This window comes from Caretta caretta, chromosome 27 (assembly GCF_965140235.1).
Source record: "Caretta caretta isolate rCarCar2 chromosome 27, rCarCar1.hap1, whole genome shotgun sequence".
Taxonomy (NCBI): Eukaryota; Metazoa; Chordata; order Testudines; family Cheloniidae; genus Caretta; species Caretta caretta.
Window position 1 is genome coordinate 266,761 of NC_134232.1, and position 27,660 is coordinate 294,420.

General features: G+C 48.5%; 1 protein-coding gene across 1 annotated transcript in view; it reads left to right on the top strand.

Annotated features, from left to right (window-relative positions):
• The window catches only part of SCN4A (sodium voltage-gated channel alpha subunit 4), a 153,596-nt gene that overhangs the window by 93,976 nt on the left and 31,960 nt on the right, over positions 1–27,660 (top strand). Inside the window, exons 14-16 of the mRNA XM_048830400.2 lie at positions 338–511; positions 1,166–1,522; positions 13,744–14,172. Of these exons, the coding sequence (XP_048686357.1) occupies positions 338–511; positions 1,166–1,522; positions 13,744–14,172 (960 nt within the window). The remainder of the gene's footprint in view (positions 1–337; positions 512–1,165; positions 1,523–13,743; positions 14,173–27,660) is intronic.

Genomic DNA, 27,660 nt, shown 5'->3' on the forward strand with positions numbered 1-27,660 from the left:
CCATGCAGGAGATGGCCATGAGCCCGCAGAGTCACAGAGTCGGGGGAGCTGCAGCAGTACCTGTAGTGTTGATCGTATACCCTGAAAGGAAAGGCACTGAATGTCCATGTGATGGGTGGCCAGCGCTGGGGGCCAGGGCGCATGGCATTATGGTCCCAAGCCAGTAACTTTGGATCAGGCCCTCTGGTGCTGTGGCATGAACTCAGTCGGCTGCCCACTGCTGCTTTCTATGCCCGGGGGGGCTCTGGTGCTAGATCCCCCTTAGGCCCATCCCCTCCCTCGCGGGACTGTGACGCGCTGATTGTGTGATGAGCACTAACGGGGTCTGTTTTCAAAGGTCTTCACTGGGATCTTCACCGCGGAGATGGTGCTAAAGCTCATAGCCCTGGATCCCTACGATTACTTCCAGCAGGGGTGGAACATATTTGACAGCATCATTGTCACCCTGAGCTTGGTGGAGCTGGGCCTGGCCAATGTGCAGGGGCTCTCTGTGCTCCGATCCTTCCGCCTGGTAGGTTGCCCTGTGGCTCTGCTGTGCTGAGGGGCTTCATGGCAAGTGCCATACCCAGAGAAGGGTCATTTCTAACTCCCAGGTGGTGACGGTCACTGAATCACGTTGGGTTCAAAGATCAGGCTGATGCAGCCCGGGTTGAATGTTCCGCTTGCCCGGGGGAGCTGTTAGCATGGCAGATGCAAGGAAGGCATGTCTGTACTGTCCATTTTAGATGAAATGGCAACAGCAGCTCCCCTAGTCTTACTGGGGCAGTAGCTAAACTCACAGGGACATCCGCATTCCCTCTGAGTTAATATAGGAACAGCTAGGCTGGATCAGAGCCAAGGTCAGTCCAGCCCAATGTCCTGTCTCTGTCAGAGGCCAGCACCAGAAGCTATAGAGAAAGTTGCAGGAAGCCGTGCAGAAGGTAGTTAGCTATCTGCCCCATGACAGTTTCCTCCTAATCCGCAATGGTTTGAGGTTGGGTTAGGCGTGGAAGCTGGAAGTTTCATACCCCTTCCAAAACACTTATGTTCCTAGTATTTACTACTATCACTCTGGATACTATCTGAATGCTGTCACTCAGAATCCTGCATCCTCTTAATGTCAGTGATATCTTGTGGCAATGAGTTCCACAGGCCAATCGAGGTTTCTGTTTCCACCTCCTTGCAGCTGAGAGTTTTCAAGCTTGCCAAGTCCTGGCCGACCCTCAACATGCTGATAAAGATCATTGGCAACTCTGTGGGCGCTCTGGGAAACCTCACCCTGGTACTGGCCATCATCGTCTTCATCTTTGCTGTGGTGGGCATGCAGCTGTTTGGGAAGAGCTATAAGGAGTACGTGTGCAAGATCTCTCAGGACTGCACGCTGCCCCGCTGGCACATGTACGACTTCTTCCACGCCTTCCTCATCATCTTCCGCATCCTGTGCGGGGAGTGGATCGAGACCATGTGGGACTGCATGGAGGTGGCTGGCCAGCCCATGTGCCTCATTGTCTTCTTGATGGTCATGGTCATCGGGAACCTCGTGGTGAGTCGCTGGGTCGTGATAGCATCAGTTGATAAAATGGGACCAAAGGGGAGCAATGGATACTGGGTTAGATGGACCTTTGGTCTGACCTACTATGGCTGTTCTTATGTTCCTATGTTCTTATCTGAAATCCATGTAGGGAAGACACCTGAGCCATCACACACTCACTCTCGGCTCCTCACCCACTAGCTGCCCAGCCATCAGTTAGTATTGCTATTAGGATAAACATATCCAAGGCGCCATCCCTACAGGATCTGTGCCCCACTACAGAAGTACATCAGTCCTGCATTACTTATCTTACAGTAGCCCATACGGGCACCAGCTGAGGTTTAGGCCCTATTGTGCTAGGTGCTGTACAAACGCAGAGCAAGAGACAGTCCCTGCTTTGAAGAATTTACAAACCAAACAAAGAGAGGGAAAGCTAAGGCACAGGGAGACATGACTTGCCAATGTCCCACAGAAAGAACCAGGAATAGAACTTAGGCCTCCATCTCATGCCCACCCCACTGGACCACATCACCCAACTCCTGCCCTGTGCTCCAGGCTGTTTATATCTAGCAGCACTTGATTGGAGCCATGTTGCAGTGTTGACTTGTGGGTGAAGGGGCGTGGCAGTCTCAAGACTGGATGCTTTTCTAGAAGATCTGCTCTAGGAATGTATTCTGGGGCAGTCCCCTGGCCTAGGCTATACAGGGTGATCACAGCAGTCCCTTCTGGCCTTGGAATCTAAGGCAGGAGTTTGGGGCATCATCCCCTGGGAGCAGGACTCTGGCTCAGCTGTTCAGGACCAGCAGCGGATTCCACAGTCCAAGGAATGCCCTGCATCCAACCTCCTCCGGTTTGCCCCGGGCTCTGTTGATCTCCATGTCCACGCTGAACAGAGCTTCAGGGGCGGAACACGGGGAGAGGCTGTGTCTCAGAGCACCTGGATTCAGTCCACATACGGATAGGCAAAAGCGCTGGAAGGGGCCTGGCAGCTTGCTGGCACCCCCCCATCCAACAGCTGGGTGTGTGCACGACAGCTAGGACTGGGGAGTTGTCTAGTCTGTTTTCGTTGGGGGGGGATGGTGGACTTTGGGGCAAGGGTGGCTGGACGTGGACTCTGAGGCAGAAAAGAACATCCCATGAGCAGCTCTTCCCTCCCCGCTTCACCCTCCAGGTGAATTTCCAGGCCTTCCTGCCCCTTTTTGTGACCCCTTGTGATGAGGCAGATGAGTGTGCATCCCCGTGTCTATTTCCACCGAGACCTTTGCCCTGGGTGGTCTCTTTCTGCCCATCTTCACCAAGCTGGGCCTTCCCAGACCATCCCTCTTCTGGTAGGGCACTGAGGTTCCTGGTTCCATCCAGCCTGGATGTTTCATTTTGGCCGTTTCCCAGCCTCTCCTCTAGCAAAAGCAATGGAGGCTCCATCTGCTCTAAACGCTCTCTCAAGCTGCTGGGCACGTCATATGGCAGGCGGGTGCTGTGCCTGAAAGCTAGGCCTGGATTGTATCCTCTTGGTGTAGCTCACTTCATCAGTTTCCTGCCACTGCAGCGGCCTTCAGCATTGGCCCACCTCCATCCCTTCTATTCTCTGATTAGGGCACACGCTAGCTTAGTCTCCAGTGGACTGTGATACTTTGGTTTAATTTCGGTTGCTGGGTTCAGCATGCAGATGCTGGGTGGTGTCACTGGCCTGTGATGTATAGGAGGTTAGACTGGATAATCTGGTGGTCCCTTGTGGCCGTAAACTCTGTGATATCCCTGTGACCCAAGGTGCTTAGGGTAGCCCACACTGGAAAGGCCAAGGCCAAGGCAGGCTGCAAAAAAGGAGAGCTCATTCCCCCAAAACTGGTGGTTAACACTGTAGTTAAATTCACCAACCAGTCACAGGCAGTGCCCCTGATCCCCCACACTGGGTATCAAAAAATCACACAGCCCCCTTTATTACATTCAAGTCTCTGGCTCACAATCAGCAAATTGGTTTGGATCTTACCCAAACTACCACGCTGCCCGCCAAGCCTTTAGTATCTAAAACTAAAGGTTTTATTATAAAAGAAAAGAATGAGAAGAGAGTTGTTAAATAGTCAAGCAATCAGATACATACATATGACTTCAGAGTCCACATATCAGGTTCTTAGCAGCATTGGTGAGTTTGCTGGCTTGTAAAGTCCCTCTGGAACATATCCACAGCTTGGATAGGTCTGTCAGTCCTTCATTCAAAGCTTCAGTTTGCAGAGAAGTTACTCCAGAGCTAAGAAGCAGGATTGAAGATGAAATGGAGGTGATGCAACTGCCTTTTTATATCCTTTGCCAATTGTCATGTGGCTTGTGCATCCTTTGTCCCAAACACAAGCTCAGCACATGGCATGGAAGAGCACATGCAGTCATGGGCATGTCCTGCTGACTCATAGGCATAGCCCCTGGCTTCTCTCAATGGGTTCATTGTACAGCTGATTTCCCCTGATGGGCTATCAAACAGGCTGGATACTGCTGATGCCAATCTGTCTGTGGGTGCCACCCAGCTGCTCAGCACAAGTTTGAGATATCAATATACCACACATATTTATAACTCATGGTACAGAGATGATACGTGCATATAGGATCATAGAATCATAGAAGATTAGGGTTGGAAGAGGCCTCAGGAGGTCATCTAGTCCAACCCCCTGCTCAAAGCAGGACCAACCCCAACTAAATCATCCCAGGCAGGGCTTTATCAAGCTGGGCCTTAAAAACCTCTAAGGATGGAGATTCCACCACCTTTCTATGGAACCCATTCCAGTGCTTCAGCACCCTCACAGGGAAAGAGTTTTTCCTAATATCCAACCTAAACCTCCCCAACTTCAACTTGAGACCATTGTTTCTTGTTCTGTCATTTGCCACCACTGAGAATAGCCGAGCTCCATTCTCTTTGGAACCCCCCTTCAGGTAGTTGAAGGCTGCTATCAAATCCCCCCTCACTCTTCTCTTCTGCAGACTAAATAAGCCCAATTCCCTTAGCCTCATCTTGTAAGTCATGTCCCCCAGTCCCATAATAATTTTCGTTGCCCTCCACTGGACTCTCTCCAGTTCGTCCACATCTTTTCTGTAGTGGGGGGCCCAAAACTGGACGCAATACTCCAGATGTGGCCTCACAGTGCCAAACAGAGGAGAATAATCACTTCCCTCGATCTGCTAGCAATGCTCCTATTAATGCAGGTTATGCCGTTAGCCTTCTTGGCAACAAGGGCACACTGTTGACTCATATCCAGCTTCTCATCCACTGTAATCCCCAGGACCTTTTCTGCAGGACTGACACTTAGCCAGTCAGTCCCTAGTCTGAAGCAGTGCAGACTGATTCTTCCATCCTAAGTGCAGGACTCTGCACTTGAACTTGTTGAACCTCATCAGATTTCTTTTGGCCCAATTCTCCAATTTGTCTAGGTCACTCTAAACCCTATCCCTACTTTCAGCATATCTACTTCTCCCCCCCAGTTTAGTGTCATCTGGGAACTTGCTGAGGGTGCAATTCATCCTATCATCCAGATCATTAATGAAGATCTTGAACAAAACCACCCCCAGGACCAACTCCTGGGGAACTCCACTTGATACTGGCTGCCAACTAGATATCGAGCCATTGATCACTACCGATTGAGCTTGACGATCTAGCCAGCTTTCTATCTATCTTATAGTCCATTCATCCAATCCATACTTTTTTAACTTGCTGGCAAGAATACTGTGGGAGACCGTATCAAAAGCTTTTCTGAAGTCAAGATATATCATGTCCACAATTTTCCCCATATCCACAGAGACAGTTATCTCATCATAGAAGGCAATCAGGTTAGTCAGGCATGACTTGTCCTTAGTTAATCCATGTTGACTGTTCCTGATCACCTTCCTCTCCTCCAAGTGCTTCAAAATGGATTCCTTGAGGACCTGCTCCATGATTTTTCCAGGGACTGAGGTGAGGCTGACCGGTCTGTAGTTCCCTGGATTATCCTTCTTCTCTTTTTTAATGATGGGCACTATATTTGCTTTTTTCAATCGTCCAGGACGTCCCCCGATAGCCACAAGTTTTCAACGCTAGTGGCCAATGACTCTGCAATCACATCCGCCAACTCCTTTAGCACTCTCGGATGCAGCACATTCGGCCCCATGGACTTGTGCTCATCCAGCTTTTCTAAATAGTCCCAAACCACTTCTTTCTCCACAGAGGGCTGGTCACCTCCTCCCCATGGTGTGCTGCCCAGTGCAGCAGTCTGGGAGCTGGCCTTGTCTGTGAAGACCGAGGCAAAAAAAGCATTGAGTACTTCAGCTTTTTCCACATCATCTGTCACTAGGTTGCCTCCCCCATTCAGTAAGGGTCCCACACTTTCCCTGACCACCTTCTTGTTGCTAACATACCTGTAGAAACCCTTCTTGTTACCCTTCACATCCCTTGCTAGCTGCAACTCCGGTTGTGCTTTGGCCTTCCTGATTACACCCCTGCATGCTTGAGCAATATTTTTATACTCCTCCCTAGTCATCTGTCCAAGTTTCCTCTTCTTGTAAGCTTCCTTTTTCTGTTTAAGCTCACAGAAGATTTCACTGTTAAGCCAAGATGGTTGCCTGTCATATTTGCTATTCTTTCTGCACATCAGGATGGTTTGTTCCTGTGCCCACAATAAGGCTTCTTTAAAATACAGCCAGCTCTCCTGGACTCCTTGCCCCGTCATTTTATTCTCCCAGGGGATCCTGCCCATCATAGAATCATAGAATATCAGGGTTGGAAGGGACCCCAGAAGGTCATCTAGTCCAACCCCCTGCTCGAAGCAGGACCAATTCCCAGTTAAATCATCCCAGCCAGGGCTTTGTCAAGCCTGACCTTAAAAACCTCTAAGGAAGGAGATTCTACCACCTCCCTAGGTAACGCATTCCAGTGTTTCACCACCCTCTTAGTGAAAAAGTTTTTCCTAATATCCAATCTAAACCTCCCCCACTGCAACAGTTCCCTGAGGGAGTCAAAGTCTGCTTTTGTGAAGTCCAGGGTCTATATTCTGCAGTTCTCCTTTCTTCCTTTTGTCAGGATCCTGAACTCGACCATCTCATGATCGCTGCTGCCCAGGTTGCCACCCACTTCTACTTCCCCTACCAATTCTTCCCTGTTTGTGAGCAGCAGATCAAGAGGAGCATGGCCCCTAGTTGTTTCCTCTAGCACTCGCACCGGGAAGTCATCCCCAACACTCTCCAAAAGCTTCCTGGATTGTCTGTGCATTGCTGTATTGCTCTCCCAGCAGATGTCAGGGTGATTGAAGTCCCGCATGAGAACCAGGGCCTGAGGTCTGGAAACTTTTCTGTTAGTTGTCCGAAGAAAGCCCTGTCTATGTCATCCTCCTGGTCTGGTGGTCTATAGCAGACGCCCACCACGACATTGCCCTTGTTGCTCTTGCCTCTAAACTTAACCCAAAGACTCTCAACAGGCTTTTCTTCCGTTTCATACTGGAGCTCTGAGCAATCATAGCGCTGTCTTACATATAAACAAGGTTATCATGTTTAGGAAATCATATCTTTTCCACGGATACCTTACGTGGCATATCTGGTATAAGAGTCATTGCAATTTGGTATTGATAGTATTATAAATGGTCGCCCATATTCTATACAGCTTCACCATCCCCCCTGAGGCACTAGATACCTTTGCCTTCCCTGCCAGTTCTGCAATGAAACCTCCGCTTTCGAGCTGGGCGAGTTCTGCCTTTTCTCGCTCACTAGGGGAACAGAAATGGATTTTTTTAAAAGGCATTCTGGATCGAACCAAAATGACACATTTTTGGTTTTTTGGGCCAAAACGAAAACCCAAAATGATTTACTGTAGGGTTGAATGAACCATTTCATTTAATTTTCAGGTTTCAGAGTAACAGCCGTGTTAGTCTGTATTCACAAAAAGAAAAGGAGTACTTGTGGCACCTTAGAGACTAACCAATTTATTTGAGCATAAGCTTTCGTGAGCTACAGCTCACTTCATCGATGAAGTAAGCTGTAGCTCACGAAAGCTCATGCTCAAATAAATTGGTTCGTCTCTAAGGTGCCACAAGTACTCCTTTTCTTTTTATTTAATTTTCAAAGGGTTTGAAATGTTTGCAATGTTTTAAATGAAATGTAGGTCAACACTGAAACGAAACGGCTTTCCGAAGTGACATGTTGAAATGTTTCGTTTGGACATTTATAGGTTTTTCCATTTTGTTTTGGCTGAAACTAGTCACCGAATTCGACCTGAAGTTTCATTTTTTGGTAAAAAACCAATTAGCACAGAAATGTCACCTACTCTCCTCCCCGCCCTCATCCACATGACAAATCCTGACACTTCCCTGATACACCCTGTACTTCCCCTCATTCTCCTCCTCTCCACAGTGCCCCCTTCTGTTGGATTTCCACACGGGAGCCATGCAGCCTTTGCCCCCCTGCATCGCCCCCCTGCATTGCCCCCCTGCATCGCCTCCGCCCCCGTTTTCCTCCCTCAATGACCGAGCTACTCGCTGCCCTGATACCAGGGCCCAAATTGCAGATGTAACCCCTAAGTTCCAGGGAAGTGTGAAATCCTTTCTATCCTTGGTCCCCTTCTACTCGCTGGCTTTGAAAGTTATTTTCCTGGCTGTGTGGGTCCTGTTCTCTCCTCCAAAGGAGCAAGGCAGCAGCAGGCATCCTGGTGGCTTGTCTAATTGCTTCTATTACTTGTCAGAGTTGTGTAAGCCTGTTGGAATTCACGTTGAAAACTATCTAGGGGAGAGCTGACTGCATCTCCTTCTGCGTCATGGCACCCTGTGGGCGTCGCTAAAGATGTTCCTGCCACCCCGGGGCCTCCACAGCTCCCCGGGGGCCAAATTCAGCCCTGGTATAAGAGGGCAGAAGGCCACAGAGGCCAGTGAAGTTGGCAGCTCCGGGCTCTGTCAGTGTGGCTGAGCTCACCTCCAGGATGGAAAGTCACAGCTCAGGTTCCAGGCCAGGCGCAGCCCCAGTGCGAGACAGGGTGTGAGATGCGTAACGAGCTCCATCAGGCCTGGGTGCTGACGCTGCAGAGGGCAGTGCTGGAGGCAGGGGAGGGGCTGCAGTGTCATGGCTTTTAGGAAGACACATCTGCCCTAACCCTAATGTTTTCCTGTTCGGCTGCCCTGCCCCTCCCCCCCCGGCCAGGGCCAGATTAATCTTTTGTGGCCATGCCCCCCACGCTGCCCTGCGGCCTCGCCCCCGTTAGGCCTCTTCCCCTCCGAGGCCCTGCTGCTGCTCACACACCAGGGAGGGGGTGGAGAGGAGCGAGCGATGGGCAGGACTTTGGGGGGAAGAGGCCAAGCAGGGGCAGGGCCTCGGGGCAGAGCGCAGGTGGAGTGGGGGGGGTCCAGGTGCTGGGGCCCCTTCTGCATGTGGGCCCAGCGCCATTGTAACCCCAGTAGTGCCCCCAGCTGCAGGACTAATGCATTCACACTCCCACGTTGCCCGCTGGTAGAGCCTTCCTCCCCAGCAGCATTTACTGAGCACGTCTTTCTGGTGCATCCGTTTATCAGAACACAGCCCAGACTGAGACTAATTCAGAGCCCTCTTGAGGCGCCTCCAGGAACATCTGCTGTAGAGACGTGTGTTTAGAGCGCTGGAGCCCTAACCCAGCGTTGCCAGACCACCCCAGCATGGCCCCTGGCAGGAGTGACGCCAATTTTAGAGCCACATTTTCAAGGGGGCTCCACCTGTACTTCCTGCTGGAACATGTCCCTATTGACGGGGTGCCGTAGGTAGGGGTGTGAGTGTGATGGCTGCTTGCCCACCGACTCTGGGGTTTTGGACATCACACAATTTGATCAGGCAAAACTGTAGCTGCAAACGGAGGGGCTGCCTTTGAAAATGTGGCCCTGTCAATGTATGTGTGTGGTTCGCCCCGTACCCTGGTTCCTGCTCTTCTTCTGTCGTCAGTTTCTGGTCACTGATCATCACCTGAGCTCACTCCTTACACCCCCCCAGATCTCCCATACACGGGGTATAGGATGACTGAAGGCCATGCGCTATAATTCCCCCTCCCCCTAAGGGGCAGGATAACATCCTGAATTTTGATTCACTGGGTTTGTGACTTATCACTGCATGGAGAGGGGGCAGGGGGCCTCTTTCCCAGGATTGCAGAGTGCTCACACTGGAGCCCCACTAGCAACCAACCTGATTTCCCATGGGAGACCAAGTCTCAGAGGGTGACTGCTCCGCCCTTAAGACCCACAACAGCCCACAGAGCTCTAGCAGACACTTCGGCAGAGTCCCAGGTAAAGGGGAGTAGCCTGGGCCCACTTCCATGTCCCCCCACTGGGTCCAGCTGCTTTGCCTCCTCTCTGCATAGGGAAATCAGACCAGTACTGGGTTTCAGTTTCCTGGAGCATAAACCAGGTGATGGCCTAAGCGTTCTGGCTACAATTATGTATATTTATGGAGCCCTCCCCCTAGATAATGCCATGGCCAGTCGTCCTTTACTAGTAATGACACTTTGGGCATTTCCTTTGGCATTATTAAAGGGGGAAGGGAGGAAGTCACTCAGGTGACAAGATAATCAACTCCTGCCAAAACACTCCGGAGACAACGGCAACAGAAATGATTAGCTGTAATTGGTACTTAACGTGAGTATTAAACTGGTGTGGTCCCAGGGATTTATTTAAAGACTCTGTTTAAGTCATATGGCATGAGCCATGTGAAAACAGCAGTGACCTTGAATAGCAGCTAATTCCCTTCTCAAATGTGCTTCTGGCACCGGGAGGCACAAACATCAACAGCTGTGGGGGCTGGACTGGAGGGGTCAGTTTTTCACAGCAAATGCATTTCACGTCCTGGGCAATGCTGCTGTACCCTGTAAAGCACCAGCCACTCCCATTGTGCGGCGAGGCCGGCCTTTTTCTGGGGTGGGGCCGAGTCGCTGGATTTAGCCCCAAGCACACTACTGATGCAAAATCTGTCGTTGGACCAATTAGCTTTTTGTGCAATGGGGCATCCTCTGGAGCGAAGACAATGGTGGGAATGCAGCCAGTGCAATAGGGGACTGAGGCAGGGCATCCCTGGCTGGGATGATTTAACTGGGAATTGGTCCTGCTTCGAGCAGGGGGTTGGACTAGATGACCTTCTGGGGTCCCTTCCAACCCTTATATTCTATGATTCTATGATCCCATGAGAGGGTCCATGTGCAGGACCCCATGCCCTTCACCACTGCGCAGTGCGGAGGGGAGCAATCTCCATTAGATTAGGGCCTGGGACACGGCTCATCTGCCCCCAAAACTCCACCCAAGGGTGCTGAGTCAAGACAGGGATGGTGGGAAGTCAGGGAGCATGCTCCCATTAGGTTACCTCGGGATTTTTGAATGCTAGGGGTTGACAATAGTGCAGATCCATAAAGAAATAGATGAATGCAGGAATTGGATGATTCTGTGCCCAGTGCAAGGAAAAACCTCTTTGCACCAAAAGGTTCATGCAACAGTTGCCTGTTTTGAAAACTCTCACACTTTCAGTCTCCCATGGATGACCACGGATGGTCCTTGAGCACTGCAGCATCACCAACTCTCCCACGTTGAGTTATCATGAGTCTCATGCTATTGATTTGGTTTTGTAGGCTCCAGCTTCTGGAGTCATGTGAGTCCACAAGAATCTCAGCTTGTATTACAAACAATTAAAAGAGATTCAAGGTGCATGTTGTAATATCTTTTATTGGACCAACTTCTGTTGGTGAAAGAGACAGTAAAGAAGAGCTCTGTGCATCTCAAAAGCTTCTCTCTTTCACCAACAGAAGTTGGTCCAATAAAAGCTATTACCTCACCCACCTTGTCTCTCTCGTATCCTGGGACCGACACAGCTACAACAACATTGCAAACAACAAATGAAAAGTAAGTTGTTCGTACTCACTGAGGGCGTGAAAATGCTCAGTGGAGGCACCCGGGCTACATTTTGAAGCTTTTCTCTGTAGCTATGAGGGCTAGAAGCTCATTTTCACTGAAATAAAAGCCAAGGTTCCCATGTAACCACGTGATCCAGAAGCTGGAGAGTTATAAAAATACCCCACCAAATATCGTGAGAATCACGATAAAATCGTGAGAGCTGGTGACCCTGCTACAACTCTGTGAATAATCCTAGTGAAATAGTGAACCACTCACATACTGAATGTCAGACACATGCTTAGGTGCCTGGTTGACTCAGGGCCTATGTTACTTCTGCTGGCTAAGGAGAGAGCCAAAGCATGGTGCCAGTGTAACCCACACACCTCCCGGGTGTGGTGTTATGTCCCCTCTAGTGGCACCAAGATCACTTAGAGAGATTAATGAGAAAAGAAAAGGAGTACTTGTGGCACCTTAGAGAAGTTCATAGAATCATAGAATATAAGGGTTGGAAGGGACCCCAGAAGGTCATCTAGTCCAACCCCCTGCTCGAAGCAGGACCAAATCCCAGTTAAATAATCCCAGCCAGGGCTTTGTCAAGCCTGACCTTAAAAACCTCTAAGGAAGGAGATTCTACCACCTCCCTAGGTAACGCATTCCAGTGTTTCACCACCCTCTTAGTGAAAAAGTTTTTCCTAATATCCAATCTAAACCTCCCCCACTGCAACTTGAGACCATTACTCCTCGTTCTGTCATCTGCTACCATTGAGAACAGTCTAGAGCCATCCTCTTTGGAACCCCCTTTCAGGTAGTTGAAAGCAGCTATCAAATCCCCCCTCATTCTTCTCTTCTGCAGGCTAAACAATCCCAGCTCCCTCAGCCTCTCCTCATAACTCATGTGTTCCAGACCCCTAATCATTTTTGTTGCCCTTCGCTGGACTCTCTCTAATTTATCCACATCCTTCTTGAAGTGTGGGGCCCAAAACTGGACACAGTACTCCAGATGAGGCCTCACCAATGTCGAATAGAGGGGAACGATCATGTCCCTCGATCTGCTTGCTATGCCCCTACGTATACATCCCAAAATGCCATTGGCCTTCTTGGCAACAAGGGCACACTGCTGACTCATATCCAGCTTCTCGTCCACTGTCACCCCTAGGTCCTTTTCCGCAGAACTGCTGCCTAGCCATTCGGTCCCTAGTCTGTAGCTGTGCATTGGGTTCTTCCGTCCTAAGTGCAGGACCCTGCACTTATCCTTATTGAACCTCATCAGATTTCTTTTGGCCCAATCCTCCAATTTGTCTAGTTGCCACAAGTACTCCTTTTTGCGAATACAGACTAACACGGCTGCTACTCTGAAACCAGAGATTAATGAGTTTGTTTTCCAGCCTTGTTCTCATGCTGTAGAGGCTCACGCACTAAGCTCCAGAGGTCCCAGGTTCAATCCCACCCGCCGACGACCGGGGTCTGTCAGTGTTAGACATGCAGCCAGTGGTCTGTGGAGAGCTGTCTGGTCACATGGTGCTGGTTCTTCTCCCTTCATCTCCTGCTGCTTCTACAGCTCTCCAGGCTCTTCACTGCAGAGAAGAGCCTGTGGGGTGGAAAGGCAGATGGAACCAAGCAGGAGAAGGAGAAATTGGGGCCACCAGCAGGGGAGGAAGGAATGAGGCAGCTGGGCAGCATGTCCAGGGGAACATGGGAAGAAGGGCACCAGGCCTAGTGGTACAGCTCTGGGAACAGACCAGGCAGGGGAGAGCAGGGGCAGAAAAGGTGGGAATGGAGATGAAATAGCAGCACAGAACACCAGGAGGCGACGGGGTGACAGACCTTTTTACAGAAGCAATAACACACTGTGTTGCATTAAAGATACTGAAGCTGTATCTGCGCAGCGCAGTTAACCTGGGCTCTGCTTTAACTCAGGCTCGAACCCACACGCTTTGCAGTCAGGACACAGGGGAAAATCCCCCCCGGACAGACAAAAGTTCTCCCGCAATGGGCAGACCTGTGTGGGAAAGACTCCAGGGTGCCTCTGCCAAGGAAGGGCACGTCACTTTGCAGCAGGGATGCTCACTCCTGGGCGAGGCTCACCGGGTGCTCAGACCTGGGTGCTGATCACCTGGGTCAACCAAGCAGTGAAGAGCTTCCCTTACTAATGGATCAACACTTTCCTACTGCGACTCCTCCAGAGGGGAGCAACAGCTGTCAGGACCACAAGGATGTTATGTGGATGGGAGGGTCAGGTCCACACAGTCACAAATGGGAGGGGTGGTGTCCATATGAGATTCTGTCTTAGTAAGGTGTCGTCCACACCAAGGAAAATATTGAGATCCCCCACCTGATCTAGACCCTAGGACTGTGCTCATGTCTGACACTAGACCTGGTGTTTGCTTTTGTCCCCTCCAGGTCCTGAACCTTTTCTTAGCTTTGCTGCTGAGCTCCTTCAGCGCCGATAGCCTTGCGGCTTCTGATGATGATGGCGAGTTGAACAATTTGCAGATTGCTATTGGCAGGATCACCAGGGCAATTGACTTTGTAAAGAGAACTGTCCTCACACTACTTCACCTGCAGTGGAAGGAGAAGAGAGAGCCGGCCGAGGAACTCGAGGATAATAAGAAAGACAACTATGTGCTAAACCACATGGATTCGGGCCAGGATTCCAAGTCAGAGTATATGGATGGAGTAGCTGGGAAAGAGCAGTTGTTTGTGGATGAGCTGGACCACATGAATTTCATTAACAACCCCAACCTGACTGTCCAAGTGCCAATTGCCTCTGAGGAGTCGGACCTCTACGATGAAGAAACAAGCACTCAGTCAGACACAGAAGACACCAAGGTAGGCAACCAGTCTTTGCTTTAGCCAGCCAGCCTCACGGATGCTAATGGGCCATGTCCTGTTGTCCAGCACTCCCATTCAAGGCAGAGGGGACTGGAGTGGGATTTGCATTCCATGTCGCAGGATTGTTGTCTGGGGCTGCGGCGACAAGCCTGATGGGAATTGCATGCATGTTTAGTTGCCCAAGCCGGGATGTCAATTGAATTGATTGGTCTGTGCTGCAGACAAAGGAGCAGATGCACTAGGTTTGCTAAATCATTGCAGTTGCCCCAGGCAACTCTTTACTCTTCCTGCATTTTGAGCATTAAGTGGCAGCCATGGGGCGGTGTGAGAGGGAGGAATCATGCTGCAGACTGCAAACCAAACCTCCCCCCTCTCGCCAGCCCCCAACTGGGCCCTCTCCTCCACTCAGATAAGCACACAGAAGAGGAGCATTTGGCCAGGACCTTTGTCCCACTGGTATACTCAACAATGGCTAGTCACCATTTGGCTGAAATACTCTCTATAAAAGTCACTGTGTAGTGTAGATCTGGCCTAAGCTATCCAAGTATAAGCACCATTATCCCAGGATAACTGCATCTACAAGAGGGCTTTTACCGGCATAATGATATCAGCAAAAAAATATCGCCCCTAACTGACAGAGCTACGCAGCCCTGAGTATGAGCCATTTCTGGCCAAAGGTACATTCTGTGTGATGGCAACACCTGGTTGTCTCTGGCTCTGCTGTCTGGGGTGGGGATGGGAGCAGGGAGTACATGTCTCTGCAGTGGTTAATGTCCTAGACTAAAACCACATGGAAACATCTGCTCCCTTGTTGTCTCCTTCTTCTTTCATTTGTTTCATCTCCCTGTGGGAAAATGAGCTGTGCTTTATGCTGTGAAAGCCACGGCTCTAGTGTTGCATGATCCCAGATCCCGCAGGGATGAGTGCATCATAGGAACATAGCAATACACTTGCACAGTATTCTGCATGTCTGATTAGGTGATCTATTTATGCCAGTGCGTCTGCAACTGGGAGTCCACTGGTACTTGGGTCAAACCCACGTCAGTAGAAGTCGGAAGGATGAAAGACAGTGGTGAGTGGAAGGAAGGTTTATCCCGACATCCTGTTTTGGGATGGGGGCAGTTTAAGAACATAATATAAGAATGGACATACTGGGTCAGACCAAAGGTCCTTCAAGCCCAGTATCCTGTCCTCTAACAATGGCCAATGGCAGGTGCCCCAAAGGGAATGAACAAACAGGTTATCATAAAGTGATCCACGCCCAGCTTCTGGCAAACAGAGGCTAGGGACACCATTCCTTCCCATCCTGGCTAATAGCCATTGATGGACCTATCTTCCATGAATCTATCTAGCTCCCTTTTGAACTCCGTTATAGTATTGGCCTTCACAACACCCTCTGGCAAAGAGTTCCAGAGGTTGACAGTGCGTTGCGTGAAAAAATACTTTCTTGTGTTTGTTTTAAACCTGCTACCTATTAATCTCATTTGGTGGCCCCTTGTTCTTGTATTATGAGAAGGAGTAAATAACACTTCCTTATTTACTTTCTCTACACCACTCATGATTTTATAGACCTCTATTATATCCCCCCTTAGTCGCCTCTTTTCCAAGCTGAAAAGTCCCAGTCTTATTAATCTCCCCTCATACGGAAGCCGTTCCATCCCCCTAATCAGGTATTTGGCAGGTCGTTCCCCTTTTTAGGTACAATCAGGTGGAAAAAATTGTCCAGTAGAGGTTGCACCCTCTACAGCAGCAGAGGAGAACTGCTGGAATATAGCAGCTCTCAGCTAATGTCCTCTCTACGGGCACACTCCACCATACCCGTCTATCTCCAGCCTCTTAACTCCATTCACGACAAAGGCAAAGCTGCCTCCAGATGGCTCTGTGGGATGGGACAAGCTGTCACAAGGCAAGGAAGAGAGCTCACTGACTGTGGTTTTTACCCACCACCTTCCAGCAAACCGTACTGTCTCCAGCTGGTCAGCATCATGCTACCCTACTTGGTCTCTTCCTAGCCACCCTGCGGGGCTGGGATCACCCAGCAGAGCACATTTCAGCACATCTAGGTCTACTAAAAGTGGTCTGCTCAGCACACTTGGCCTGGCTGGAGTCAGTGGCCACTGCTGGGGCTCCTCCTCTCAGAACCTAGCCACTTTTTTAGGTGCTTAACTTTAAGCAACAGACTCAAAACTTTTGGCCTTATTTTTTCTCCCAATTGTTGTTCATAGGGAAAAATTCCTCTTTTCTCAGCCCTAAAACAACCAACGAAGAAGTTCTCCATGTGATAGGCAATGACCTGGGATTTGGCCACAGGACTCTCATTAAGGTCAGGCTTGACAAAGCCCTGGCTGGGATGATTTAACTGGGAATTGGTCCTGCTTTGAGCAGGGGGTTGGACTAGATGACCTTCCGGGGTCCCTTCCAACCCTTATATTCTATGATTCTATGATTATAGGAGCAGTTGGTCGAAGTTGCCTGATGCGTGCTGTAAGAAGACCCTGTTTTCAGATACTTCTAACTGTTCCAAAATGTGACCTTTCTGACTCAAGTTTTCCATGCTGGGCCTCAAGTTTTCCATGAATACGCCTCAGGAGGAGTTATTCTGGAACAGTTCAGCAAAAAAAAAAATCTTCAGCCATTTCCAAGAATAAGATTAGGGACTAATACATTGGTTTGTCTATGTTAAAAAATCCTTACAACTGTTTCATTGAGGAGGTCCAGGGCCCCCGTGCTTTGGAGCAAGGACTTGAAATTTGGTAAGGGGAGATGCCTTTTGCCATCCCGATGAAAATCAGCCTACATTTCGCCAAGTGATAAGCCCCTGACAAATACAGTAAGCACACGTTCACTAATGGTTTCTTAGAGTTTGGCAGCTACATTTTCCAAACATTCCTTCCACACTGAGCATGCTCCAGCCCCTCACGCCTCCTTGATATGAGTGGACTGCACATGTGCCATCCCCACCAAGTGACTGAGCATGCTCCGTTCCAGGGCTGCAGGGGCTTAGCAGGACTTAATGCGCAGTTGGTCCTCCAGGCTGCTGGAAGTTGCTGATCCACTGAAACTGAGAGAAGGAAGGCTCTCCAAGTTACTGCTCCAGCTTGTGCCCTGGCAGCATGGAGGTGAAGGAAGAAGCAGCTTTCTCTTTAAGGCAGAGGGATAAGGAGCAGGAATAGGAGCAGATGAGGAGGAAAGGGCAGGGAGCATGGGCAGAAAGGTCTAACACCACTAGAGCATACTCCTCTTCAGAACCTGGAATCAAACCCAGCATCCCTGAGTCCCAGCAGTCCTCTGGTGTCAGCCAGTAGTTGTGAAACCCTCTGACAAAACATGTGTCTCATCCTCCTGCAGTGGCTGGTCCACAGAGGATAACAGCTTTCTACTGCTACCGGTCATTCCATTAGCTTGAATGCTGGAGGTCTCCACTGTGGGTCTAAAAGTTCTAGCCCCGATGACTACTTACACTGGTAACAGCGTAGTTCTGCAGGATGAAATTTCTGTTTATTCCGTTTACTTTTTTAAAAACTTAGGAAATGACATTAAAACACAAATGCCCTATGTTAAAAATGCAATGTCGAGCACTCAGAAATTAGTAAATGACAGAATTAAGGCTGCTTGTGCTACTTTCATTCATCCCTCTTGTGCGGAGACACCACGAGACACTCGTTAATTGCATGATCACAGACTGTTTTTTCCACTAGACCTTGCCTCATTCCATGCTCATCCAGCCTCCAACAATTTCTTCCCCTGCCCTCCTCAGCCCTTTGTGCTGCTCACCCCTCTGTGATGTGGGGCTGCATGGAGCCCCTGGCAGCATGGCTCCTGCGGGAGCTGTGAGAGCCAAGGGCACAGTCAGTTCCCCCTGGCTTGGTGCCGGCTTCTTTTTAACGTTGCAGCACAGGGGGCTTCCACCCCTTGGGGATGATCAACATGTTCCCTTCTTTCCTTTCCCCATCACTTCTCATCCTAACTCCCTCCTGGGCCCTTCCACACGCTGGGTAATTCCTCCTGGACTCCTTGACAAACCTTTTTCCTGTGTGAGCTCCTGGCTCATACAAGCCCAGGAACCCCCATGCTCCAAGTCAGACTCTTGATCTCTTATAAACTGCAGTCTCGTGGGACTTCCTAAGGAAATGGGTTTCAAATGGAAATTCATAGAAGGGGCCACGGTGATCACGCAGTCTGGCCTCCTGTACAACACAGCCAGAGAACTTCCCTGAAATAACTGCTGTTTGAACTAGAGCAGGTTTTTTAGAAAAACATCCCATCTTGATTTAAATATTGTCAGTGATGGAGAATCCACCCTGACCCTTGGTAAATAGCTACAGTGGCCAATGACCCTCCCTGGTAAAAACATATACCTTATCTCCAGTCTGAATTTGTCTAGCTTCAACTTTCAGCCATGGGGTCGTGTTAGACCTTCCTCTGCTAGACTGAAGAGCCCATTGTTAAATATTTGTTCCTCGTGTAAATACTTATAGACTGTGATTATGGCATGCTGTAGACAGTGTGGTTTAACTAATACACAGAGAACCCCTGCTGCTGGGGAGTACAAGAATATAAACCCGAGAGCTACCTGGTTGAAAGGATATCAGGTCGTTGTTGATATCAGCAGATACCAGTGGGCGGCTGCAGAGTCAGTGCCAGGGCTGTAGCTTTCCAATTCGATTATAAATGACTTGGGGGAACATGGTGAAATTTGCTGACGCCACTAAAATTGGATCCACTGTTAATACCTTAGAAAGGATCAGCTGCAGCCAGGCTCTCATGGCATTGGGTGGGGGGGCCTGGGACGAAGCGAAGGGAGTTTAACATGGGTAAACATTAAACGATGCATCTTAGAGTTAAAACTCACAAGGTTTCTGATGTCTGTGCTGCTGGCTAATGCCCTAGAAGGCACTGTCAGCGAGTGCGACACAGGGAATCACATGGGCTGCAGTAACATTACAACGGAGAGACACGCAAGGAAAAAACCCTGTAAGATTTGAGCCTGCATGAAAATGAGTCTAATAAACAAGCCCAGGGGAAATTGTTAGGGTTGTCGATTAATCACAGTTAACGCATGCAATTAACTCAAAAAATTAATCGCGATTAAAAAAATTAATCACAATTAATCACAGTTTTAATCGCACTGTTAAACAATAGAATACCAATTGAAATTTATTAAATATTTTGGATGTTCTTCTACATTTTCAAAAATATTTATTTCAGTTACAACACAGAATACCAAGAGTACAGTGCTCACTTTATATTATTATTTCTGATTACAAATATTTGCACTGTAAAAATGATAAACAAAAGAAATAGTATTTTTCAATTCACCTCATACAAGTACTGTAGTGCAATCTCTTTATCGTGAAAGTGCAATTTACAAATTTAGATTTTTTTTGGTTACATAACTGCACTCAAAAAACAAAACAATGTAAAACTTTAGAGCCTAATTTCCACTCAGTCCTACTTCTTGTTCAGCCAATCACTAAGACAAAAAAGTTTGTTTACATTTTCGGGAGATAATGCTGCCTGCTTCTTATTCACAATGTCACCTGAAAGTGAGCACAGGCTTTCGCATGGCACTTTTGTAGCCAGCATTGAAAGGTATTTACGTACCAAATATGCTAAACATTTTTATGCCTCTAAGCTTTAACTGCCATTCCAGAGGACATGCTTCCATGCTGATGATGCTCATTAAAAAGTAATGCATTAATTAAATTTGTGACTCAACTCCTTGGGGGAGAATTGTATATCTCCTGCTGTTTTACCTGCATTCTGCCACGTAATTCACGCTATAGCATCTTGGATGATGACCCAGGACATGTTGTTCATTTTAAGAACACTTCCACGGCAGATTTGACAAAATGCAAGGAAGATACCAATGTGAGATTTCTAAAGATAGCTACAGCACTTTTAACCAAGGTTTAAAAATATGAAGTGCCTTCCAAAATCTGAGAGGGATGAGATAGAATCATAGAAACATAGAATATTAGGGTTGGAAGAGACCTCAGGAGGTCATCTAGTCCAATCCCCTGCTCAAAGCAGGACCAACCCCAACTAAATCATCCCAGCCAGGGCTTTGTCAAGCTGGGCCTTAAAAACCACTAAGGATGGAGATTCCACCACCTCCCTAGGTAATGCATTCCAGTGCTTCAACACTCTTCTAATGAAATAGTGTTTCCTAATATCCAACCTAGACCTCCCCCACTGCAACTTGAGACCATTGCTTCTTGTTCTGTCATCTGCCACCACTGAGAACAGCTGAGCTCCATCCTCTTTGGAACCCCCTGTCGCAGGGCGACAACTCACTGCTACGGCACCTCCCGCTGGTTGTCCAGGGAATTTGCTCTTTTCAGCCAGGAGCGCCCTCTGCCAGTCAGCGTCTCGCCTGCCGCTGGCCTTGTGCTCCTCCCGGACCCCGGTGCCCTTCTAGCTTAGGGTTCTGCCCCCTGGCAGTACCCCCTCCATCTGGGTCTCCCCTCCCCAGGGGAACCCCCAACCCCCTATCCCTCCCTTGCCTCAGTGGCTACTGTCAGTCATCGTCTAGCCCCCGCTTCCTGGGGCAGACTGCAGTCTGTACCACTCATCATCAGCAAGGGGGTTCGGACCAGCTGCCTCCATGTAGGTCTGGGCTGTTTCTCTGCAGCCTTAGTACCCTTTCATGGGCCTTTACCTCGGCCTGCAGCCTGGGGCTCTGCTAGGCTGGAGCTCCCCAGCTCCCAGGTACCCTCCTCAGCTTCCCAGGCAGCCAGGTCCTCCCTTCTCCATGTACCTAGAGAGAGTGTCTGTCTCCTTCTGGCCCACTGCCCTCTTATAAGGGCCAGCTGGACCCTAATTACACAGGATACAGCTGTGGCTGTTTTCCCAAACAGCCCAGCTTTTTCCCTCTCAGCCCTCTCCCAGGGCTGTTTTAAGCCCTTCAAGGCATGGCGGGGGGACCACCCCGCCACACCCCCATCACTCTTCTCTTCTGCAGACTAAATAAGCCCAGGTCCCTTAGCCTCTCCTCATAAATCATGTGCCCCAGCCCCCTAATCATTTTTGTTGCCCTCCGCTGGACTCTCTCCAATTTGTCCACATCCCTTCTGTAGTGGGGGCACCAAAACTGGATGCAATACTCCAGGTGTGGCCTCACCAATGCCAAATAGAGGGGAATAATCACTTCCCTCGATCTGCTGGCAATACTCCTACTAATGCAGCCCAATATGCCGTTGGCCTCCTTGGCAACAAGGGCACACTGCTGACTCATATCCAGCTTCTCATCCACTGTCACCCCTAGGTCCTTTTCTGCAGAACAGCTACTTAGCCTGTCAGTCCTCAGCCTGTAGCAGTGCATGGGATTCTTCCGTCCTAAGTGCAGGACTCTGCACTTGTCCTTGTGGAACCTCATCAGATTTCTTTTGGCCCAGTCCTCCAATTTGTCTAGGTCCCTCTGGTCCCTATCCCTACCCTCCATAGTATCTACCTCTCCCCCAGCTTAGTGTCATCTGCGAATTTGCTGAAGGTGCAATTAATCCCATCATCCAGATCATTAATAAAGATGTTGAACAAAACCAGCCCCAGGACCGACCCCTGGGGCACTCCACTTGGTACCAGCTGCCAACTAGACATGGAGCCATTGATCACTACCCGTTGAGCCTGACAATCTGAAAGATGTGGAACATGCTTTCAGAAGTCTTAAACGAGCAACACTCTGATGCGGAAACTACAGAACCTGAATCATCAAATAAGAAAATCAACCTTCTGCTGGTGGCATCTGACTCAGATGATGAAAATGAACATGCATCGGTCCGCTCTACTTTGAATTGTTATCAACCAGAACCCGTCATCAGCATGGATGCACGTCCTCTGGAATGGTGGTTGAAATATGAAGGCACATATGAATCTTTAGCGTATCTGGCACATGAATATCTTGCAACGTTGTCTACAAAAGTGCCATGTGAACACCTGTTCTCACTTTCAGGTGACAAAGCAAACAAGAAGTGGGAAGCATTATCGCCTGCAAATGTAAACAAACTTGTTTGTCTCAGCGATTGGCTGAACAAGAAATAGGACTGAGTGGACTTGGAGGCTGTAAAGTTTTACATTGTTTTATTTTTGAACACAGTTTTTGTGCATAATTCTACATTTATAAGTTCAACTTTCATGATAAAGAGATTGCACTACAGTACTTGTATTAGATGAATTGAAGAACATTATTTCTTTTGTTTTTTACAGTGCAAATATTTCTAATAAAAAATAAATATAAAGTGAGCACTGTACACTTTGTATTCTGTGTTGTAACTGAAATCAATATATTTGAAAATGTAGAAAACATCCAAAAATATTGAAATAAATGGTATTCTATTATTGTTTAACAGCGTGATTAATCACGATTAATTTTTTTAATAGCTTGACAGCTCTAGAAATAATACCAGTCTGCCAGATCATAACGAGGACTGCTTTCCTGGAGCACTGCATTTGGGCCACCATATCTGTGCAGGGAGAAAAGCTACTGGACTGATCAGTGCTGCGGAGGCGTTTGCCTATGTCAAGAGAGTGAACAGCTACAACGTGTGCAGCTTGGAGAGTCAGGGGACGGCTGCAGCGCTGCCATGCCACAGTGCAGCTGCGTCCTACGTTGACACGAGGGGTTGGTAATCCACCTCTCCGAGAATTCTGCTGCCCATCTAACTGCATCTACAGCGGGGGTTATATCAACCTAACCACATTTCATACCCCTGATGGATACAGCTAGGTCGATTAAATGTTCACACCTGTGTAGCAGGCCTCCGAGGGGCTTACAGCGGCTTTGCCAGAGCAGTGAGATGTGCAGGTGGGTGAATCACGGATTTTCCAGGTCACTGGCAATTCTGAAATGTCTGAAAAAAATTGCTTCAGGTTAAGCAAAATGTTTCATTTGACTTCAGCTCACACCCCAGATCACTGCCCAGTTCCTTCGCTGTGTTCATTTGCAGTTGTTGCTTCTCTGCAGTGTTAGCCACGTCCCTCGTGGCACGTGGCTCCTCGGGAAGGTACAGTGCAGCAAGCCAGGGTGTGACTCGACAGCACTCCAGCTTGCTGCTCAGTAATGTCCCCTGGCCACTGCTGTAGCCACTCCGGCTTCTGGGACGTTCACTGCCCCGTAGCAATGTCCAAGTGGGACATCACTGCATGGCAAACTGGTGTGCTATAGATTCACACCCTGGGCTGTAACCTGCTGTGTAGACAAGCCCTGGGATCAGTCTTGACGCTTGCTGGTCTGGTGCACAATTTACAGGTGAGTGTAACCAAGAGGATAGGAGCAAACCTCAGAGATTCATAGATTCTAAGGCCAGAAGGCGCCATTGTGAATACCTAATCTGACCTCCCCCATAACACAGGACATCCCCAAAATACTCACTAGAGCAGATCTGTTAGAAAACATCCCGTCTCAATTTAAAATTATCAGTGATGAAGAATCCACCATGACCCTCGGAAAATTGTTCCAATGGTTAATTACTCCCAGTGTAAAAAATGTATGCTCAATTTCCAGTCTGAATTTGTCCAGCTTCAACTTCCAGCCATTGGATTGTGTCAGACATTTCTCTGCTAGACTGAAGAGCCCGGTATTAAATATTTGTTCCCCATGTAGATACTTACAAACTGTGATCATGGCACCCCTTAACCTTCTCATTGTTAAACTACATAGATTGAGCTCCATGAATCTATCACTGAAGGGAGGGCACATTTTCTAAGCCTTTAATTAGTCTCGTGGCTTCAGACAGAGAAGTAGGATGGAAAGTTCATTTCGCAGAGGATTTCAAAATTTGGGTTCATTCCGGATGGGAATGAAAACCAGACATTTCAAAATGTTCTGCAAAGAAAAACTCTGGAAAAAATAAATTTGTTCCAGTCGATTGAAACATTTCCTTTTGCTTTTGACTTTTTTGTAAATTTTATATTACATGTAAACTTACAATATAATACCAAATAAGAAAGCGGAAATGCAGATCTGTTTCAAAATGAAAAATGACAAAATGGGACGTTTCAACCTTGTTGAACTCCCGCCACACTCCCCGTTTTGCCCCAAAACAAGGTTCCCATGGAAGCAACCTGATTTCGTGATGCGTTTCCATTTCAATGGACCCACACACTCCCATGGACTGTAGTTCCAGTGAAGTTTCTCCAGCCAGCAGTACACAAGGTGCTGATCCTGTAGGTGCAGCCAGGAGCTGGGTGCAAAGAGCTCCCCAGGCCCAGATATCAGAGACACTTCCTCTGAGTCTCTCACTTGCAGCCTGCTCCTTGACTGCTCACTGCTGCAGAGCTGGGAGCCGAATCTCTGGGCAAGGACATGCTTCAGGTGTGCAGCTACTGCCGAGTGTCCCTGGCACTTGTGAGACCCATGAAACAGGGATGCTCCAGTGGGTAATTCTGTCATTGGCAGCCACATGCCATACCCAGCAGGGAGGTTCCCACATTCCTGCTAGGCTTTCTGAGAAGCTTGGGCCATGCCGAGAGTCACACAGACACTGGCCCAGAGATAAAGGTTCCAGATGAAGTCCCCCTTGAAGTCACTGGTAGCTTTGCCATTGACTTCAATGGAGCCAGGATTTCACCTGGAGAATTGGAATCTCTTGTAACTGGCTGGATGCTGGGGCTTGTTTTCTTCCAGCGTCTGATGCCAAGCTAATGAACCTGGGGGGGATGGAGGCAAGACGGGCCCCACAGAGCTGCTCCCCCCGTTAAACAAACATGTCAAGCTGGGGTAGGAATAGGATAAAGGATTGGACTAAGGTCCGCCCACATGAGCTGGGCAGTGGCAGATAGTGACCATTTCTGTAAGGAATCCTTTTCAGGGTTGTGCTCCATCAATATCCCCCTTGCTCTGGCTCCATGGTAGATCCCGGCTCCCCAGTGCTTAACGTGGCCTGGACAAAGCGGGGGGGGGGGGCCTGTGATAACCCAGCCGATTTAAATTTTCACACACCTGACACAGACAATTCACAAGTTCTTTGATAAACACATCACATCAGCAACAGGTTTCAGAGTAGCAGCCGTGTTAGTCTGTATCCGCAAAAAGAACAGGAGTACTTGTGGCACCTTAGAGACTAACCAATTTATTTGAGCATCAGCTTTCGTGGGCTACAGCCCACTTCATCGGATTCATGCAGTGGAAAATACAGTAGGACGATTTTATATACACAGAGAACATGAACCAATGGTTGTTACCATACACACTGTAATGAGAGTGATCAGTTAAGATGAGCTATTACCAGCAGGAGAGAAAAAAACCTTTTGTAGTGATAATCAAGGTGGGCCATTTTCATCAGTTGACAAGAATGTGTGAGGAACAGTGGGGGAGAAAAATAAACATGAGGAAATAGTTTTACTTTGTGTAATGACCCATCCACTTCCAGTCTTTATTCAAGCCTAATTTAATGGTGTCCAGTTTGCAAATTAATTCCAATTCAGCAGTCTCTCATTGGAGTCTGTTTTTGAAGTTTTTTTGTTGTAATATTGTGACTTTTAGGTCTGTAATCGAGTGACCAGAGAGATTGAAGTGTTCTCCGACTGGTGTTTGAACGTTATAATTCTTGACGTCTGATTTGTGTCCATTTATTCTTTTACGTAGAGACTGTCCAGTTTGACCAATGTACATGGCAGAGGGGCATTGCTGGCACATGATGGCATATATCACATTGGTGGATGTGCAGGTGAACGAGCCTCTGATAGTGTGGCTGATGTTATTAGGCCCTGTGATGGTGTCCCCTGAATAGATATGTGGACACCGTTGGCAACGGGCTTTGTTGCAAGGATAGGTTCCTGGGTTAGTGTTTTTGTTATGTGGTGTGTGGTTGCTGGTGAGTATTTGCTTCAGGTTGGGGGGCTGTCTGTAAGCAAGGACTGGCCTATGTCCCAAGATCTGTGCGAGTGATGGGTCGTCCTTCAGGATAGGTTGTAGATCCTTGATGATGCGTTGGAGAGGTTTTAGTTGGGGGCTGAAGGTGATGGGTATTGGTGTTCTGTTACTTTCTTTGTTGGGCCTGTCCTGTAGTAGGTGACTTCTGAGTACCCTTTTGGCTCTGTCAATCTGTTTCTTCACTTCAGCAGGTGGGTATTGTACTTGTAAGAATGCTTGATGTAGATCTTGTAGGTGTTTGTCTCTGTCTGAGGGGTTTGAGCAAATGCGGTTGTATCGCAGAGCTTGGCTGTAGACAATGGATCGTGTGGTGTGGTCTGGGTGAAAGCTGGAAGCATGTAAGTAAGTATAGTGGTCAATAGGTTTCTGGTATAGGGTGGTGTTTATGTGACCATCGCTTATTAGCACGATAGTGTCCGGGAAGTGGATCTCCTGTGTGCAATGGTCCAGGCTGAGGTTGGTGGTGGGATGGAAATTGTTGAAATCATGGTGGAATTCCTCAAGGGCTTCTTTTCCATGGGTCCAGATGATGAAGATGTCATCAATATAGCGCAAGTAGAGTAGGGGTGTTAGGGGACGAGAGCTGAGGAAGCGTTGTTCTAAGTCAGCGTTGTTCTAACAGTATGCCAGTTTTGTTCAATATCTTCATAAATGATCTGGAGGATGGTGTGGATTGCACCCTCAGCAAGTCTGCAAATGACACTAAACTGGGAGGAGTGGTAGATACGCTGGAGGGCAGGGATAGGATACAGAGGGACCTAGACAAATTGGAGGATTGGGCCAAAAGAAATCTGATGAGGTTCAACAAGGACAAGTGCAGAGTCCTGCACTTAGGACGGTAGAATCCAATGCACCGCTACAGACTAGGGACCGAATGGCTAGGCAGCAGTTCTGCAGAAAAGGACCTAGGGGTGACAGTGGACGAGAAGCTGGATATGAGTCAGCAGTGTGCCCTTGTTGCCAAGAAGGCCAATGGCATTTTGGGATGTATAAGTAGGGGCATTGCCAGCAGATCGAGGGACGTGATCGTTCCCCTCTATTCGACATAGGTGAGGCCTCATCTGGAGTACTGTGTCCAGTTTTGAGCCCCACACTACAAGAAGGATGTGGAAAAATTGGAAAGAGTCCAGCGGAGGGCAACAAAAATGATTAGGGGACTGGAACACATGAGTTATGAGGAGAGGCTGAGGGAATTGGGGATGTTTAGTCTTCAGAAGAGAAGAATGAGGGGGGATTTGATAGCTGCTTTTGACTACCTGAAAGGGGGTTCCAAAGAGGATGGCTCTAGACTGTTCTCAGTGGTAGCAGATGACAGAACAAGGAGTAATGGTCTCAAGTTACAGTGGGAAAGATTTAGGTTGGATATTAGGAAAAACTTTTTCACTACGAGGGTGGTAAAACACTGGAATGTGTTATCTAGGGAGGTGGTGGAATCTCCTTCCCTAGAAGTTTTTAAGGTCAGGCTTGACAAAGCCCTGTCTGGGATGATTTAGTCGGGGATCGGTCCTGCTTTGAGCAGGGGGTTGGACTAGATGACCTCCTGAGGTCCCTTCCAACCTTGATATTCTAGATTCTATGATTCTCTGGGGTTTAAGGTCTCTGTGATTTGGGGG